The sequence below is a fragment of the Pygocentrus nattereri genome, chromosome 9 (assembly GCF_015220715.1).
Source record: "Pygocentrus nattereri isolate fPygNat1 chromosome 9, fPygNat1.pri, whole genome shotgun sequence".
NCBI lineage: Eukaryota > Metazoa > Chordata > Actinopteri > Characiformes > Serrasalmidae > Pygocentrus > Pygocentrus nattereri.
Genome location: NC_051219.1, coordinates 42,382,585 through 42,402,584, shown reverse-complemented (window position 1 = coordinate 42,402,584; position 20,000 = coordinate 42,382,585). Strand labels below are relative to the sequence as shown.

General features: G+C 42.1%; 1 protein-coding gene across 3 annotated transcripts in view; it reads left to right on the top strand.

Moving 5' to 3' along the window:
- The window catches only part of rbbp8l (retinoblastoma binding protein 8-like), a 40,681-nt gene that overhangs the window by 20,364 nt on the left and 317 nt on the right, over positions 1-20,000 (top strand). For 2 of the 3 annotated variants that reach the window (XM_017720173.1, XM_017720172.1), the window contains exons 3-15: positions 1,922-1,964; positions 5,515-5,610; positions 5,686-5,798; positions 8,208-8,283; positions 9,226-9,434; positions 9,528-9,580; positions 10,723-10,784; positions 13,513-14,218; positions 15,844-15,961; positions 16,052-16,086; positions 16,181-16,286; positions 16,891-17,009; positions 19,597-20,000. The exon at positions 19,597-20,000 is cut by the window's right edge and continues 317 nt beyond it. In XM_017720173.1, coding sequence (XP_017575662.1) covers positions 1,922-1,964; positions 5,515-5,610; positions 5,686-5,798; positions 8,208-8,283; positions 9,226-9,434; positions 9,528-9,580; positions 10,723-10,784; positions 13,513-14,218; positions 15,844-15,961; positions 16,052-16,086; positions 16,181-16,286; positions 16,891-16,979 — 1,706 coding nt within the window. In that variant the 3' untranslated portion in view covers positions 16,980-17,009; positions 19,597-20,000. Of the gene's footprint in view, positions 1-1,921; positions 1,965-5,492; positions 5,611-5,685; positions 5,799-8,207; positions 8,284-9,225; positions 9,435-9,527; positions 9,581-10,722; positions 10,785-13,512; positions 14,219-15,843; positions 15,962-16,051; positions 16,087-16,180; positions 16,287-16,890; positions 17,010-19,596 lie in introns of all 3 variants that reach the window. The other variant, XM_017720175.2, reaches the window with a different exon arrangement.

The window sequence follows — 20,000 nt, the reverse complement described above, 5'->3', positions numbered from 1 at the left end:
TGACTTTTTCATGATAAACTACTTGGAATAAAATCTCCTTACATTATCTTCCATTAAAAAGATGGATATTTTTGCCTTCTCCTATAAAGTTATTACTTTTTACCCAGTATTAGATGGTGCTGTACACTTAACAGTCACTTTATTAGAAGCACCTTCCCTGTATGCCCACCTGGCTGGTGTAAAGTGCAATACAGATCTTATGCAACTCTTATTTTTATTCTTATTTTGTTGTAAATAGTTTAGAGATTTAACTTTCATTATTTATAATGCTTATGATGTTTATACTAGGCAGCATGGTGGCACACTGTCGCCTCACAGCGAGGAGGGCCTGGGTTCGATTCCCCGGCCGGGTGACTGGGGTCCTCTCTGTGTGGAGTTTACATGTTCTCCCCATGTCTGTGTGGGTTTCCTCCCACAGTCCAAAGACATGCAGTCAGGCCAATTGGACATGCTAAATTGCCCCTGGGTGTGAGTGACTGTCTGTGTCTGTCTGTCTGCCCTGCGATGGACTGGCAACCTGTCCAGGGTGTATTCTGCCTTCTGCCCGATGACCGCTGGGATAGGCTCCAGCAACCCTGAGGGAGAAGTGGCTTAGAAGGGATGGATGGATGGATATTTATAATGTTTATACCGGTGGCGTGGTGGGTGGCACTGTCGCCTCACAGCGAGGAGGGCCTGGGTTCGATTCCGTGTCTGGGGGTCCTCTCTGCGTGGAGTTTGCATGTTCTCCTCGTGTCTGCGTGGGTTTCCTCCCACAGTCCAAAGACAGGCAGTCAGGCCAATTGGACATGCTACATTGCCCCTGGGTGTGAGTGACTGATAATGTTTATACTGTTTCTGTTACTGAGTGATTTACTTCTATTCTCTGCTGCTCTATCTCTATCTAACTCTGCTGCTGCAATACTCTTAATTTCCCCGCTGTGGGACTAATAAAGGATTATCTTATCTTATCTTAAATGATAGTAAGACTCAAGTCTTAATTTATGCCTTTATGGCTGAGTGTAAATGGAGTATTTCTTCCCTTGTGAAACTATTTACTGTCACGTAAATATTGTGCAAAAAGAGATCTTTCACACACATCCTGGTGGTTTATTAGCCTGCTGTTGCTGACCACTGCTTCACTATACATGTGAAACTTTTATCTGTTCTAACAACGGGTTCCCTACTTAGCTCATTGAGCTGATTCTCAGCTCTTTCTGCTCACACATACATCCTGTGGTCTGGCTCCACCCTGTACAGTAAGAGTCCTCAAGAGAATAGCGTGAATAAACACTGAAGAACAAATAATCTAAAAATAACATGAAAGGACATTCCTTGAACGTGTCACAAGATAAAATGACCTGCTGCTTAGCTTAGGTTTAACCTGGCTTCTTTGTCAGTGCTGAGAAAATGTGGATTTAGATCCAATTCTGAGCCAGTTCTGAGCCTGAGACAGCAACAGATGGGCTACAGTGTATACACACACACACACACACACACACACATTATATATATATATATATATATATATATATATATATATATATATATATATATATATATAAAGCTTGCGTCTCCAAAATGGTAACTTTAAAGGAAAAAGAAAACACCTTCCTTACTTTTAATGTAAGTCAATGGAACTAGATTTTTTTTCCAACTCATTTTGGGCCATTTCTTCTGATCCATTCATCATAAAATTCACACAATGTAAAAGTCAACAGGCATTTTCAAATTATGTCAAAAACTCAAAAATGACAAAAATTTTGATACGGGATTTTCCTCCAACTGCAGCGATATAAAACGTGGAGCTTACAAAGTGACTAGCAAGTGGAAGCTCTAAGCAATACTAGTAAAGAAAATGGTCAATTAGGATATTTTACAGCATTACAATCATTTCAGGAAATATTCCACAAGCATTTGTTTTTCTTCTCTCCACCAATAGGATGGCAAGAAAAGGTGCTGGAACTAACCAACAAGAAAAACTGGTGAGTCTCAATTTCTTACACCAGGGTGCCATAACTTTGTCTTGGGGTAGCAAAGTTTTGTGTTTGGCCAAAAAGACAAAAGAGCCAGGCAGCAACTTCTTATCTTTCTGTTTTCACATGTTGGAGGTACTGGCATCTTTAAAGGGCCCATATCCTACATTTTTCTTGTTTTTACCCCCTTCAATCCACTTTGGAATATTTTTTTTTGTGCCAAAAACAGACACACTATGTATAATAGTAATTTAGTTAGTTTAGTATAACATAATTTAGTTGATCATTTTAAACCTCTCTTTTTATCCCTTAGATTTAAACAAGCTCTTTCTGTTATTGTGTATTTAAGAATAATATACACTACATTTACCAAAGTTTTCGCTCACCCATCCAAATCATTGAATTCAGGTGTTCCAGTCACTTCCATGGCCACAGGTGTATAAAGCCGAGCCCCTAGGCCTGCAGACTGCTTCTACAGACATTAGTGAAAGAATGGGTCGCTCTCAGGAGCTCAGTGAATTCCAGCGTGGTGCCGTGATCGGACGCCACCTGTGCAGCAAGTCCAGTCGTGAAATTTCCTCACTACTAAATATTCCACAGTCAACTATCAGTGGGATTATAACAAAATGGAAATGATTGGGAACGACAGCAACTCAGCCACAAAGTCAGCGGATGCTGAGGGGCATAGTGCGCAGAGGTCACCGACTTTCTGCAGATTCAATCACTACAGACCTCCAAACTTCATGTGGCCTTCAGATCAGCTCAAGAACAGCGTAGAGAGCTTCATGGAATGGGTTTCCATGGCCGAGCAGCTGCATCCAAACCTTACATCACCAAGCACAATGCAAAGCGTGGAATGCAGTGGTGTAAAGCGCCGCCACTGGACTCTAGAGCAGTGGAGACGTGTTCTCTGGAGTGACCAATCACGCTTCTCCGTCTGGGAATCTGATGGACGAATCTGGGTTTGGCGGTTGCCAGGAGACGGTACTTGTCTGACTGCATTGTGCCCAGTGTTAAGTTTGGTGGAGGGGGGGTTATAGTGAGGGGTTGTTTTTCAGCAGTTGGGCTCGGCCCCTTAGTTCCAGTGAAAGGAACTCTTAAAGCTTCAGCACCAAGAGATTTTGGACAATTTCATGCTTCCAACATGACTGCGCACCAGTGCACAAAGCAGGTCCATAAAGACGTGGATGAGCCAGTTTGGTGTAGAAGAACTCAACTGGCCTGCACAGAGTCCTGACCACAACCCCATAGAACACCTTTGGGATGAATTAGAGCGGAGACTGTGAGCCAGGCCTTCTCGTCCAACATCAGTGTCTGACCTCACAAATGCGGTTCTGGAAGAACGGTCAAAAATTCCCATAAACACACCCCTAACCCTTGTGGAAAGCCTTCCCAGAAGAGCTGAAGCTGTTATAGCTGCAAAGGGTGGGCCGACATCATATTAAACTCTATGGATTATGAATGGGATGTTGCTCAAGTTCATATCCATCCATTTGTGCGGTGAAACACTGCATACACACTAGTGAGCACACACACTAAGGGGCAGTGAGCACACTTGCCCAGAGCAGTTGGCAGCCCTATCCGAAGTGCCCGGGGGGGCAGTTGGGGGTTAGGTGCCTTGTTCAAGGGCACCTCAGTCTTGTGCTGTCGACAGATTGTTTTTCTTACTGTGCGTTAAATACACACATATAAGATTCACTAACTCTCTTCCGACTGGCTGTGCAATTGGAACTGGACTTATTCAAAATACACTCAGCAATGAAACTTTAAGATGAATGGGTGGAGCTAAACTACTTTAGGCTATAGAGGTGGAGATATGTGAGTGGATTGGTTGTCATGACATCCCAGAATGAGTGGATTCAAAACTGGCTTTTTTTTGCAGCTTAGGTTGCCATATATGGACTGTATGGTCTACTCACTAAAATATGTTCTGAACCTTCATAAAATGTTTACATATTTCGTCAAACTCATTCATTTCACTTCACATAAAATATGTGTTCTCTGAAGGAGTGGGGGTGGCTTAGGGACCACATTAACCCTTGTGTGGTGGTGATGTGGTTGTTACTCAGTCGTCTGGTGGACCCACCACATTATTGTTTTATTAAATCAATGCAGTAATAACAATTCATGTAAAAATACCAGATGTTTAAAATATCACAAGTGGTTCTCCTTTAGCAGCTGTAGCCAGTCAGCAGCCTGTCCATGCTGTCCTCCCTCCCTCCCACACACACACACACACACACACACAAACACACACTAACAGCAGGCCATGTAGGAGGAGAACAGAGTGAAGGACACAGCACCTCCACACTTTTACTCCCCGCGGGTTCAGCCCAACACTTCATGTGTAATATATAACCAGATCGAAGACACTGAAAATGGCTTATTTTATATGTTCTTTGCAGAAAATGAGTAAAGGCCAAGAATCCGAGGTTGAAATGATAATAAATCAGGCAATTTTTTTCTTTTGGTAAACGTTGAAAATGGGTCCCACAGACCTGAGCACTACACAAGGGTTAAACATCCATGCCGTAGGCCTGTAGGCCTCATTTTGGGCAGCCCTGCCTTAGACTGCCTTAGAATGTTACCCTGTTATCTTTTTTTCTGTAAACTAGATTAAAGTGTCAGCTTTCCTGAAGTGCAGTTAGCTAGTGATTGTGTTGGATTAAAGGCAAAGCCCTTTGTGAGAAATCTCGGTGTGACTTTTGACTCCCACCTCAGTTCCTCCTTACACATCAAGAAGCTTCTTCCTGCTTTTTACTTAAAAATATTAGTAAAGTTAGAAATTTCCTGCCCTTTTCTGACATTGAAAAAATTATTCATGCTTTTGTCTCCACCCGTTTGGACGACTGCAATGCCTTATTTACTTGTCGGAGTCAGAGAGAGGTGGCTCGTCTACAGCTTGTTCAAAATGCAGCTGCTCGTCTTCTCACTAGGACAAAGCACAGGGAACATATTACACCAGTACTGGCTTCTCTACACTGGTTGCCTGTAAGCTACAGAATTGATTTTAAAATTTTAATGCTTACTTAAAATTCAGGCTGTTCACAACGAGGCTCCAGCATACATTACTGAGCTCTTACGTCCTCTTTAGAGTGCGAGAACTTTAAGGTCTTCAAGTCAGGGGTTATTAACTGGTCCACGTACTAACCTGAAATCAAAGGGGGACCGGGCTTTTGCAGTTAATGCTCCAAAATAGTCTTCCTACTGCTGTCAGACCTCCTGAATCAACAGAGGTTTTAAAAAACATTTAAAGACTTATTTTTATTCTCTTGCTTTTAGCAGCTTGTGATTAATGTGCTTTATAAGCCGGTGTGCATTTGAGTATTTAAACTGTGTGTATTACTTATTTGAGTATATAATCATAATGATCTTAATTGTCTTGTATTTTATTTGTAAGTATTTTGTAAAGCACTGTGAGTCACTCTGGAAAAGTGCTATAGAAATGAAGTCTTACTTACTTACTTACTTACTTACTTTCCTGAAGTGCAGGAACTTTGATCAGAAGGTTGTGACGGGCCTAATGATTTGCTGTAGCTCACTGGCTGTTGTGTTGCAGTGATGCAAAGAGACTGGAGGAGCTGTACAACAGAAACCAGCAACTGAGAGAGCAGCAGCGGGTGCTCACGGAGAACATCAAACAGCTGGAGAACATGTAGGTGATGCATAATTCGGCATCTGTGTCTGTTAGTAAGGGTACGCCTGTTAACGTGTGCATGTGTGTGTGCAGGTTGCGTGCGGGCCTGTGTGATAGGTGTACAGTCACTCAGGAAGTGGCTAAGAAGCAACAGCAGGACTACGAAAGCTCTCAGCTTCAGAGTCTGCAGCACATCTCTGTACTGAGTAAGAGAACAACACACTTTATATACACACACAAATATAGCCGAGGGCAGTAGCTGTTAACCACAGGAATTACTGTAACTGTCAAGAACAAAACCCCAGTTTCTAATCTAGCACTAGTGACACTGACAGAGCACGGACAGCACAGAGAACACACAGAGAGCATCACACACAGAAGCTCCGACAACTAAATACAGCATCAGAATGTTCAGTATTTAGTGGGTCCACTCCTTCTGTCCAGGGGGGGCTTTTATCAGTTTCCTTTGTTCAAAGAAATCGGGAGGTTTTTTCCCACACCTCCAAAGTTCAGTCTTAGAAGTTGGTTGCATTGCCTGCTTCCCATGATCCAAGACACATTCAGTGACACTGAGGTCTGGGGTGGTCAGGCCATTATTCTTACAGCACCAGCAGCTTCTTTGTTTGATCAGCAAATGTGCTTCCTTCCTTTCTCAGTAGCAGCTTCTTAAAAGCTTACAGAACTGTAGCATTGAGCTTCTTTTCACAGAGGAAGGATGGACAGAGACACCTGTGGTGCTTGGTTTTCTCCTCTCTCTCGAGGATGAAAGCTTTCAGTACTGTTTATCTGACGGGGACAGCTTCGGTGGTCTTCCAGGACTTGTATGATAGCCAGGAGACCTAGTTTTGGTAGACATTTGAATGATTTTTTTAACACCAGTCTTGTAAACTTCTGTTTGTTTTTTTTTCTTTGTAAATACAGGTGGACGTTACGTCTAATGCCCCCATAATTATCTCCTGAAAAAGTTACCTGTATTTGATGGCTGTTGGGAGCCAGTGGTGCATGCTGTACATAGCCTGTTAAATGTCTGAGAACATTCAGCATTTTTACAATGTTTTAAATATAACGCAGCATTTTTTTTCTCACTTGATTTGCAATAACATGCACAACATGTGACAAATGACCCAGGTTTATTTTGAGGTAACCAATATCACACTCTGTAATAATGTTATATAATGTTATATTTTTTGCGACAGTACTAGACTGCCAGAAATAAAGATTCTGTGCAGGTACATTTTCCATTCATCGAGGTACAAACGATGTAAAGGTTCCCTCAAAGGTTCTACAGTGGTTTTAAGGTCTGATGGTGAACTTTAAAGATGTTTTTCCAGGTGAAAAGTTTGTATTTGTACTTTTTCATAACGAATTATTTAAAACAGAACAGTAAAATAAAAGCCTGGAGGTGAGACGGGGTGTGTAGTAGTAAAGTAGAGACACCCAAGGTAAAATATTCCTCCAGTAAAAGTAGAAGTTCCTCCCTTTAGACCTCCACTTGAGTAAAAGTACTAAAGTATTTCCCTTCAAATGTACTTAAGTATAAAGTAAAAGTACTAAAAGAGTAATTCTGGCTCTGATGTCCTGTTATCATTTTTATAACCAGACTGGCTTCATGAACTAATTTCAGGTGAAAGTCCTCCAGCGTCTCTCTTGGTAAACCAGTCTTTTAATAGAACGTCATTAATTAGTGACGCTGACGTCTATTAAAATGATCAGAAGCACAAAACACTGAAGGTAAACAGTTTCCATCAGGGAGAACCGAGTGGCTCTGAAATCACTTTTTACACACAAGCAAAGTTTCAGTTTCAGATTTATTTACAACTTAGTTCCAAGTTTAAGTTGAATAAAAACTGGCTTTAAACTCAGGATCACAGATGAGCTCCTTTACTATGTTGATCTGTAGGCGTCTGTTCATAAACATAAACCAGCCCAAACTCATTTACTATAAAATGAAATGGTGTTTGTAGAAATTCAGAAAAAAGCTGCGTCAGTCTCGACTGCATATGTGGACATATTTCTATATTGAGCTCTATTTACACAAAGTTAGGTTAGTTCATCATTTATGTTGAACAGACTCTCCCAAAGTTTTACGCTGCTGCGCTGACGTTGAACCGCGTGCTGCACTGGGTCGGTATGACCAACAGGTCAAAACCAGCTCTAAACAAAGTGACCGCTGGGCCCTGATTGGTGCTCTGGCTTTGCGCTTCTTTCGTTTTGACATGTTACGTTTTTATACACACAGAAACCAAAAGGAACGACAGATTTCTCAAAATGTAGGAGGAAAAAGTCGGATATTAGACTCTGAAATGTAGTGGAGTGAAAGGAAAAAGTCGCCCAGAACGGAGAAACTTCAGTACAGATACACCAAAATACTAAAGTACAGAAACTAATTACATTTACTTTGGTACTGTCCACCTCTGCTGACCACCTAGCCTTTTCTTAAATGCCTTAGACTCTGTTAGATTCCACTGGTATTTGGGCTTAAGGCCCAAAGTGGAGTACATTTGGTTATCGCACAGCCTGTGAATCTTTTATCGGTCGAGTAAACTGTCAGCTACTGTAAATGACTTCCCTCACATGTTCTTCTGTTTCCTGTTCCTGTCTTCCTGCTGCTGCAGTGAGTGAGATCAGTGCCCTGATGAAAGAGAATGAAAAGCTGAAGGAGGAGGTGAAGGGTCTACGCAGACGGATAGAGTGAGTGTTGATCGTTATTGTGTACATTATTTCTGCCCTGGTACGAACGTATGGCCTTTCATTTATAACTAGCAGTGTTCACTCAGTGGATGCGACGACCTGCCATGGTTGCTCACTACAAATGAAGCAGTATGACTGATGCTTTGACTCAAATGAATCAGTCTGACAATCATAAACTCATCAGACTTATTAGGTCACGATTTTACTCAAATTGGAATTTTTTTTCTAGAAAAACAGCCAAACAGGATCAAAGAGGATGGTTTTAGTATGTTACATTAAGATGCATAAGCTTATACTGGGATTAAATGGAGAGGGAAAAAAATAAAAATAAAACTCAATGCTTTTTTCTGATGTTACGAGGTCTTCTGGCTTGAGTCGATGTTTATTACTCGTAAGATGTGACAGAAAATAGGTGTTCCTAGAACATTGTTTTGTCAAAAGGCTTAAGGAAAAATCAGTCTTTGGATAATCTCTGGATCATTTATGTCTTTAATAATATATAATATATTAAGATTAAGAGACCCTTATTAGTCCCACAACGGGGAAATTTCACCTCCACATTTAACCCATCCGTGCAGTGAAACACCACATACACACTAGTGAGCACACACACACACTAGGGTCCAGTGAGCACACTTGTCCGGAGCGGTGGGCAGCCCAATCCGCAGCGCCTGGGGAGCAGTTGGGGGTTAGGTGTCTTGCTCAAGGACACCTCAGTCACGTACTGTCAGCTCTGGGGAGACCTGGTTTTAAGCATCATTAAACAAGCCACCTTGTCTTAGCTAAAGATAACACCGCTCACAGCTTGTTTGAGAGACGGACTCTCTGGGTGGTCATATATGTGGGACATTTTGCTGAGATTCCACTCTGTTCAATTCCAAAGGTGTCTATAACAGGTACAACTTAATTGGAGCTGATTTGTTTCCATCCTCAACCTTTCAGGCAACAAAACGGCCACCCGGAGGAAGCTAGAAGTCCAGAAGTCAAACGCTCCCCCGAGCCTACAGCCTCTCCTTTGACCCTGCTGACCTCTGTGCTGAAGGCCGAGCGGCCGTCAGCAGGTGGCGCCACCACATCAACGGCCATTGTGAAGAGTGAGAACGAACACTGTCAAACCACAGAGATGCTGTCTGAGAGGACGGAAGCATCAAGTAATGCCTAAATGTTCTCAGTTTGTCCAGATCACATCATCCAGTTCATGATATTACCCGTTTGTAATTCTCGCTTTCTGTGAACACGTATAGGTAAAGGATCCGCGCACAAACAGTTGCAAGGGTGGAGTGGAACGTATCCTTTTGTAAGTACAAGCACTCAGTGTGGCCAGTTTACTTTTATAAGACCTTTTTCACAAACACTCCAGGCAAGAATTATAGGAGCAAATAGCATATTTCACAGCAAATCATGATCTGAGGGACCCAAACCACTCCGACTGACTTTGTTTACTGAATTTTGCAGAGATTGTAAAAGCAAGTGATAAAATTCCCCTCTAAAGGTTTCGAACCGACAGCAGACACAACACAAGATGTTCACTGATACCCAGTTTAATCAAAGACGTTTTTCCATGATGTTCGATTGCCTTGCAGTGCTATACTCTATCATTGCCAGTTGTATATGAGGAAAAGCCTCCACTGTCTGTGTTGATAAGAGTCCCATGCCTCATGTAGTTCATCCACCTTTCAGGAGCACCTGAGTGTGAGAATTGGGTGATACGATTCAGACAGCAGTAAACTCTACAGCGGCAAAGCAAATGGGTTATTTTGACACTACTACTGCAGACGTTTAGTCGAATCCTTTTGTTCTATGGTCTGTTATGTTGTATTATGATTTACATATGTTATATAATCTTACTATATATCACTGCTGCCAGAAGAAAACCTCATATCTCTATTTTTGTTGTTTTTCAGTTTTTGACATAATTTGAAAATGCCTGTTGTCCTTTACATTGTGCATACATTTCATGAAGAAGGGACAAAAAGAGACGGCCCAAAATGATTTGGGAAAAAGTTTTGTTCCATTGACTTGCATTAAAAGTAAAGTAGGTTTTTTCCTTCTCCTGTAAAAATGACCATTTTGGAGATACGAGGTTTTCTATCTTTACCAAGTTAGCATTGCTTCCCAGTTTTTAGCCTGTAGTGTATTCAGCATTAGAAGAGCTGTATATGTTTCTATAGAGAACCGAAAATGGTTTTATGTAGCACCTAAAAGGGATCTGCTGTTGTTATAGGCTTAACATTGTGACAGTGGCAGGACCCCATTTAGTGGGTTTACCCTTCTATATAGAACCATGAACCATAATCAACACATTCTCCATAAAGCTAAAGAACCATGAACCATACAGTTCCTTTAGCCATTCTCTTACTAAAAAAATGTACTAAGTGTGAACCTGTTTTGTTTTGATCCTTTTCCCCATCTGACTGATCCTGCGTTGTTTCATTTCAGGAACTGAGTAAACTTCCTACTCCTGTGAGCCCGACAAACCCAGCAACATGGAGAGAGAGGAGGTAAGACAGCAGATATGCTTGGGCAGTATCTGCTTGATGATATTTCCAGGAGGATGAGGGAAGAGATGGTGGGTTAAAATAAAACTGGTTCCATGAATGTTTCAATTTCTTCTGCAATATCGTTTGTATCATCACAAACTTTGGAAGTCAGAATGTCACGTGGCATTGGCTGTTGTGCGGTTGAAAAGGTGCTTTATCTGGTGGCAGCTGAAGAACTTACATTAGCGAGTCATACATACAGATAAGATGAAGCAAAGCAAAACGTTATTACACAACCCAACAACTTTAACATTAACCTTTAATTTCATCTGACAAGTGGGCGGACCAATGTCAGCAGGCTGTATCTATAGCAACATAAGCCTAAAACTGATTTGCATGTTGATATAAATATTTAGGAAAAATACGTCAATAATGAGAGATGTGATGAGAACGCAGCAGAAAGAGGAAGAACTATTAATAACAGAGCATAAGCAACAAACGCTCATGCGGTAAATATGTACTGAAAACGACTGCCTGATAACAAACAGGCAGGCCATGTTAATGCGTCTTTCTTTTTGTCTAAATTAACTATAATTAAACAAAACAGCAATCTATTTTGGGTTAAGTCAGAGTTTTAAAATGTATGGGCATGATTGCAAATATCTGCCAGCTCTTTCACACTTCTGCCATTCAAAACAAAGCAATATGTCTATTAACTGAATATCAGTCCAAAGTTATCCATCCATTCATATTCTAAGCCGCTTCTCCTTCAGGGTTGCAGGGGGTTGCTGGAGCCTATCCCAGTAGTCTTAGGGCAGAAGGCAGGACACACCCTGGACAGGTCGCCAGTCCATCGCAGGGCAGACAGACAGACACAGACAGTCACTCACACCCAGGGGCAATTTAGCATGTCCAATTGGCCTGACTTCATTTCTTTGGACTGTGGGAGGAAACCGGAGAACCCGGAGGAACCCACGCAGAGAACACCCGGCAGGGGAATCGAACCCAGGACCTCCTCACTGTGAGGCAACAGCGCTACCCACCACGCCACCGTGCCACCTAGTCCAAAGTTTGATTGACTATTAATAGAAATAAAAGGGCAGTAAGGTTAGCTGTTAGGCTTGCTGCTTGTCTAAGGGCAGACTCAACACTGCCAGAGACGTTTTTTTTAGCCAAAATTTGCATCAACATCCAGTCAGTTTTAGCCTCCACACCATGATATCACTGGTGTGGGATGGTTTAAGGAAAAGTAAGTGGCGGAAAAGCGAGCTATGTAATTGTTTTGTTGTTGTTGGATATTTATGACAGGCAAAAATTATCTTACGTAATTTTCAAAAGTGAGAAGAATCTGTACCCCATCTACCCCCAACTCCAGCCCCACCCGCTATTTCACACCAGTGGTTTTAACCTTATTAACCAGAAAATAAATGAGCACAAATTTTAATTCGTCTCTCCACTGCAATATAAGAGAGAAGTGACCAAACTAAAGTAAAAGAACCACAACCCCATTTTCAAAAAAGTTGGCAAGCTGTGCAAAATGAAAATAAAAACAAAATGCAAAAGTGTGTATATCATTTAATTCCTATAGTACAAAGACAACATATCAAATGTTGAAAATGAGAAATTTTTTGAGAAGTTTTTTTAACAATCTTTGCCCATTTTGAATTTGACGCCAACAACACGCTCCAAAAAAGTTGGGATGGGAGCAACAAAAGGCTTGAAAAGTTGTGTAAAGCTAAAAAACTGATTGAGAACAACTGATTGGGTATAAAAAAAACTTTACTTTTACTTTCAGAAGTAAAGATGAGGAGGGGTTCACAACTCTGTGAGAGACTACACGATCAAATAGTGCAACAATTCCAGAATAACATTTCTCAATGTAAAGAACTTTAGTTTTTCATCATCTACAGTGCATAATTTAAAGACTCAGAAAATCTGGAGAAATCTTTGCATGCAACGAACAAGGCCAAACACGAGTATTTGCTAGCCATGATCTTTGGGCCCTCAGACTACATTAAAAACAGGCATGATTCTGTAGAGGAAATAACTGCATGAGCTCATAAACACTTCTGAAAACCACTGTCTATGGCAGTGTCTATAACAGTTTGTCGCTGCATCCACAAATGCAAGTTAAAGATCTAAAACGCAAAGAAGAAACTGTACATAAACAGAATCCAGAAATGCTGCCACCTTCTCTGGGCCAAGGTCATTTAAAATGGGTCACGGGGAAGTGGAAAAGTGTCCTGTGGTCCACCAAATCAACATTTGAAATGATTTTTTAGAAATCATGGACACGTGTCCTCCAGGCTAAAGACCACTCAGCTTGTTACCAGTTCAGATTTCAAAAGCCAGTATTCAAGATGGTATAGGGGTGCGTTAGTGCAAGGGTGACCTGCAACACTATTTACTCGACCCCATGCCCTCAGATTTAAGCCTGAGTCAATTATTCATGCTTGTCTTTTGGTGTGTGGGGCTATTTGCCTGCTAGCTAAGTACTACCAAGCACTAGCACCACAAACAACACCAGTTCACTATCCTCATAACTGTTTAATATTTATCAGTCACAATTTTTGAAATGTTAAATACCACTGGATACTGTATTCCTGTTATACTGCCAAACCCTAATAGTGGAACGCAAGCACACAATTTGTGGTAATACTGTAGAAGAGAGCAGGGTATGGAAAGTCCAGTCCACAGAAAGGAAAAACTATGTGTACGTGTCTCCTGATTCTTGACCTCTTCTCCACAGAGCAGTCAGCGTGGACTCCCTCCATCTGGACAGATCATCTCGTCCATCTCCAACCTCCCCATCCCTTCCCTCTAACCTCCTTCTGCTAAGGAAAAACCCTTTGCTTTTGGAGAAACGTTGTGACAGAGTGTCCATGCCATTCCGACCCCATCCTATATGGCCCCTGCCAGATCACACAGACTGGGTGGCAATGGCAAAAGCGGCAAGTGGGTCTCATCCAAATGTGAATCGAGAGTCCAGCCCTTCCATCCTGCGTTTTCCCAGTGTGGTTACTCCTACCGCAGGCCTTGAGCCCCGCTCGCAATCTCAGGGGTCCAGCCACCCGCAACCCTGGTCAGATCACCTCCCTAGAAGGATAGTCTCGGAGCTGAGTGAAAGCAGAGACAGGAGAACTACAGTGTCAGTTATAGCTTCACCCTCCCGGAAAAGTTCTGCAGCGTGGCCTGAGCGAATCTCTGGGGAGAATCTGAAAGAGGGGGTGGAGGAGATCCCTCTGGACCTGTCGAGTGCAGGAGGCTCCAAAGTCAAAGAAACAGAGACAATAGGGACAGTACAGGGCCAATCACAGAGTGACATGGCATCATTATCTTCTTCTTCTTCTTCTTCATCATCATCATCACCTCCCGCTCCACTCTCCTCGCCATCTTCAGCTCAGTATGCCTCCAGCCCTCAGAGTGACCCACAGGCAGGAGATACTAAACCACAGGTACTGAGATACAACATGGTCTCAAATCTGTGTGTAGGCCCACGTTTGGTCCCTTGTAGTTTAAGATATTGAGTCAAAGTGTCAAACCAGTCTTGGCGAGTCACAGTGTAGAATTCCAGGATCTGTTTGTTAAACAGAAGTTCAGCGATATCACATATTGAGTGTGATTTTTGTGAATAGTCCTCAAAATGTTGCCATTGGGGAGTTGTTCCTTTGAGTTGTTCAGACCATGTCTTCAACATGGTGGTGGTAGTATGAGGGAAGACTGATTGAGGGAGGGGGGGGCTCTGAGAACTTGAGCTGGAGTTCTAGAGAGCTTCTGCCTGTGGCTAGAAGGCCAGACCCCCTCATAACTGTAGTAGGACTAATATAGCACCAAGGAACAGGGAGGAGATGGAGTGGCTTTGGATTACAAACCCTTCATCAAGGGAACAGAAGGTGAGGATGTAAATGTACAGGGCGTTAGATTGGAAGAAGGAGGGGTTTCAGGCATGTTCCTTCCACCAAACATTAGTTATAACATGAGTGCATTTGAAGTATAGTACAACCCCAATTCCATTGAAGTGGGGATGTTGTGTAAAACATAAATAAAAACAGAACATGATGATTTGCAAATCCTGTCCCAACTTGTCTGGAACATGTTGCAGGCATCAAATTCAAAAAGAGTGAATATTTGCAAAAAACAATAAAGTTTATCCGTTTGAACATTAAATATCTTGTCTTTGTAGTGTATTCAGTTGAATATAGGTTGAAAAGGATTTGCAAATCATCGTATTCTGTTTTTATTTGTTTTACACAACGTCCCAACTTCATTGGAATTGGGGTTGTGTATTGGTTTACACAGTGTTCTGCACTAGGTGAGTTCCAGCATGTACTGTATTGTTTAATGGAGGCAACTGAACACCCGGGCATAAAGCTGGCAGGATGTGGATGATATTTCATAGCACTAGTTAATATTTACTTTTTCTTCATATTTACAACAGACACATACATGTACACCGATCAGGCATAACATTATGTCCTCATTTCTACACTCATTGTCCACTTAATCAGCTCCACTTACTGTATAGCTGGTCTTTGTAGTTCTACAGTTACAGACTGTAGTCCATCTGTTTCTCTGATACTCTGTTACCCTGTTCTTCAGTGGTCAGGACCCCCGTGGACCCTCACAGAGCAGGTACTATTTGGATCATTCTCAGCACTGCAGTGACACTGACGTGGTGGTGGTGTGTTAGTGTGTGTTGTGCCGGTACAAGTGGATCAGACACAGCAGTGCTGCTGGAGTTTTTAAACACTGTGTCCACTCACAGTCCACTCTATTAGACACTCCTAACTTGTCAGTCCACCTTGTAGATGTAAAGTCAGAGACGACAGCTCATCTGCTGCTGCAGTTTGTGTTGGTCATCCTCTAGTCCTTCATCAGTGGTCACATGATGCTGCCCACAGGACAATGTTGGCTGGATATTTTTGGCTGGTGGACAATTCTCAGGTGGTCATAATGTTATGCCTGATCAGTGTATCTTCCACATGTGTGGATTAGGTTCCTGTTTGTGTGTATATAAAGGGGTGTGAGTGTGTTTTTTGATTATACCCTAAAACTGTTCCTTTCCTTCAATTTCGCTCAGAGGGAAGAGACTTCGGAAAGGCCAAAGGGAGAGGTTAAAGGGGAGAAAGAGAAGAAAGTGAATGTAGAATTCACAGAGAACCTGAAGGTCCCCACTCTGACCATTTCACTTCGCCCAGGTACAGACTCAGTAGTGTGTGTTCTAGATAGGAAAACTGACCAGTCAGTATTCGTCTCTCAGTAAATAATGCTTGTGTTTGTTGGCACAGTTGTGGTCCTGGAATCACTGAAAACTACAGGGCAGGTAACTCGTCTAAAATGGATTGATAACTCTAAGTAAAAACGTCATTGGCTTGATTTGCAGAGTTTAATGCCTTGTAAATGCTTTGCTGCTGCAGAAGGGGCAGGACTTTGAGCAAAAGAGCAGCAGCTCACAGGAGTTGGAGCAAGAGGAGGAGAACAACCACAGCACAGGGAGGAAGAGAGCTGGCCAGGACAATGAAGGTAGGAGGGCTTTGTTCATTCATTCACTTTCTACAACCCATCCTCCATCCATGTATCCATCTATTCATTCACTCATCTTTTCATTCACCCTCTCATCCATCCATCCAACCACCCATCCATCCATCTCTCCATCCACCCGTTAATCATGTCATTAATTCTTGCTGTGCCTTCATCCATCCATACATTCATTTCTTAATGCATTTGTCTATCCATCCATCCATCCATCCAACCACTCATTCCTTTATGCATTTGTCCATCCATCCATCCATCCTTCCATTAATCTCGTCACTCATCTTTTCATTCATTCACCTACTCATCCATCCATCTATCCATCCATTAATCAGTTTTTTCTGTGCCTTTATCATCCATCCATTCCTACGTTCCTTTATGCATTTGTCCATCCATCCACTCACTTTTCTCTATTTATCTATCTTTTTATTTATTCACTGTCCCATTATCCATCCATCCATTCTTGCATTCATGCACACATATATACATCCTTTCATTCACTCACCCTTTCATCTGTTCATCCATCTGTCCATTTATTCATTCGTTTGTACATATTTCCTGGTCTTGTTATGTTTTTGTTGTTTTCCTGGTTTAGTTTTTTCTCGATGGCCACTAAAAGAGAAGAGAACGAGGATGACAGTAATGCCACAGGCGCCCAACCACGGAGACTCGGATCAAGGCTAAACCAAGCAGAAGTGAAATCCAAAATCTATGGTACACTGATAACCATGACAGACATCCTGCTACACACAAAGAGCAGTGCCAATACACATGAGACCGATTTGCAAAGTACCGTTGAACTAATTTAAAAAAATACTTATCTAAAAATAATTAATTTTGATGATTTTTTGGGAACATTTGACACATTGGATTCAAACAAAATCAGCACTGAAACCAGCTTAGCCAGCTAAACCAACTGCTAGTTTCTACTGAATTTAGACAACAGCAGAAACCAAAATAACCAAGCTGAGCTAAACAAAGACATAAAATAAAAGACAGAAAATTATGCTAAATGGTGCGAAGCTGATGGTGACTTTTAATTCGCCAGCAGCTTCTTATTTAAATTTTCCATTCCACCTTAAATGGTGCAGCAGTTATGTTCCGGTGTTGCAGCCGATTCAGTTCCCTCTCAAAATCACGTTCCTTTTCACAAATCAAGCCACCTAGACTAGAAATGAATGGCAGGCAACACTGGAACTAAGGTAGGTACAAAAGTTCAAAGAAGGCTGTGGTACATTAACACTTCCTGAACGTTTTTGCTTGGCAATGATTCCTGTTAAGTGAACATGCCTGAGGGCTTGATTTGTGAAGGGGAACGTGATTTTGAGGGGGAACTGAATCGGATGCAACACCAGAACATAACTGCTGCACCATTTAAGTTGAAGTGGCAAATTCTACTATGAAGCTGGCAGTTAACAAGTATTACAAGTTAACTGTTGTGTCAGATTGATGAGAAAACGAATCCATTCACAGGAAAAGTAAGTCCCGTCTGCAGTCCCACTCTCTCCCATTTTGGGTTTTAAGTCTTTCCGAGTCATGAGGCTCAAGTCCGAGTCATTGGTGTTCAAGTCAAAGTTGAGTCGCAAGTCTTTTTACGATTTTGTCGAGTCTCAAGTCGTCAAATTTGTGACTCAAGTCGGACTCAAGTCCATGTCACATGACTTGAATCAAAGTCCGAGTCAAAAATGAGTCACAAGTCTTTTTTGATTTCGTCAAGTCATCAAATTCATATGTCATAAGACTCAAGTCTACGCCTCTAAAACCAAGGTCTCTTTCTCTTTCAATTTCTATTGAATTCAAAGTGCTTTACTAACTAATAACATCTGGACAGTAAATGCTGTTTCACAATAACATAAAACAAGAACAAAGCAATAGCTTTTCTTGCACTTGACAACTGTGAATTTTGCTCATCTTCTTTAAATATTTAAATAATGGTCCATCTGTCTGGTAGTAATATCTGCATCTGGGAGTACATTCTTCAGGCTACAGTGTTTGGCAGCAGATTTTGTAGAAATATAAGTGTTTTGCCCTCACAGGCCGAACTGTTTCAAGTTTTCTGTTAACTGGGTGGAATTTGGTGGTAATGCATGGATTTTCCTTGCATTATGGAATGTTTCACCAAAATTGTGCTTGGATTTTGTTCCTCTGTAAAAAGTGCTGCACTGGATTCATTTGATTCAAACGTGTCCACATGTACACTCACCGGCCACTTTATTAGGTACATCTGTGTAATTGCTTGTTAACATAAATAGCTAATCAGCCAATCACACGGCCGCAACTCGATGTATTTATGCATGTAGAGGTGGTCAAGACGACTTGCTGAAGTGCAGACCGAGCATCAGAACGGGGAAGAAAGGGGATTTAAGTGACTTTGAACGTGGCGTGGTTGTTGGTACCAGACGGGCTGGTCTGAGTATTTTAGAAACTGCTGATCTACTGGGATATACTGGGATACTGAGGTCAGAGGGGAATGGGCAGACTGGTTCCAGATGATAGAAAGGCAACAGGAACTCAAATAACCAACCAAAATCTCTGAGGAACGTTTCCAACACCTTGTTGAAAGTGTGCCACGAAGAATTAAGGCAGTTCTGGAAACAAAAGGGGGTCCAACCTTTTACTAGCAAGGTGTACCTAATAAAGTGGCCAGTGAGTGTATACACATCAATTGTACTGATTCTGTGTCAGTGTATTATACAGGGTGATTCAAAAAGATGAATCCAATTTCAAAGCGCATATTTTTTACAACCGTGAGGCGGCGAGGAACCAATCACACTCCAACTGTAAGAGGGGGTCATAGAGTTTCTGACTGGCTCCTTCAGTCTGAGAGGAGCTGAGACCCCTGAGCAGAGCGTTCTGCGTTCTCCACGTCAATAAGAGTGAATCCGTCAGAACTGAGCAGCCTGATTTTCATCAGCAGTGAAGCTCCAGCAGCTCAGAGCGTTCGGCGCTGGTTCCACAGCACTGGATGATCTCCGAAATCCCACTGAAAGAGCCGTGAGAGCAGCGACGCCCGACTCGCTCAGTCCAGTCTGGGATGAGTTTGACTGTGGGGTTGATGTCGTCCGTACAGCTGGAGGAGGTTCAGACTGAGACCTTGTAGAACTACATAATAAACTTTATGCTCATTTAAACCATTTACAGCTCACTGCACTGATCTGGAATGATTTACAAGTGAAATAAATCATTTAGAAATCAGACGAATCTTTTTTAATCACCAAGTGGAGATGCACAACGTCTGAGGTGAAGCTTCATGCTATGCTTTAGGTCGCATCCCATATTAATGCACTGTCTTGTCTTACAGATCTGTGCATCCCTGTGGATCTTCTTACTGTCCTCTCATCAACTGGTCTCCTGACTTCCTACAAGAAACAACAAAACGAGAAGACAGGCCCTCTGCTGTAACACTGTTAGTGCGAGCCTCAAGAGACTCTCGTGCAACACACAGGAAATAAAAAAGCAAACCACATCTAATCTTAGCACTTAGCACTCCTGAAGATGCCGGTTTGCTTAGACTTTAATTTCCATAGCCTGATCGCAAAGCACTGTGTCCCACGGCAGCACTCCGGGCCTTCTTCATCATAGCATCTCCTGGCCAGATCTTTGACCGGAGCAAACAGGAAGCGAGCAGCGTGCCGAGGCTGTGACTACACTTGAACTTGCAATCGCACGTCGTTTCCTTCGGACCCTTTTGCTTCGCCCTCCTTT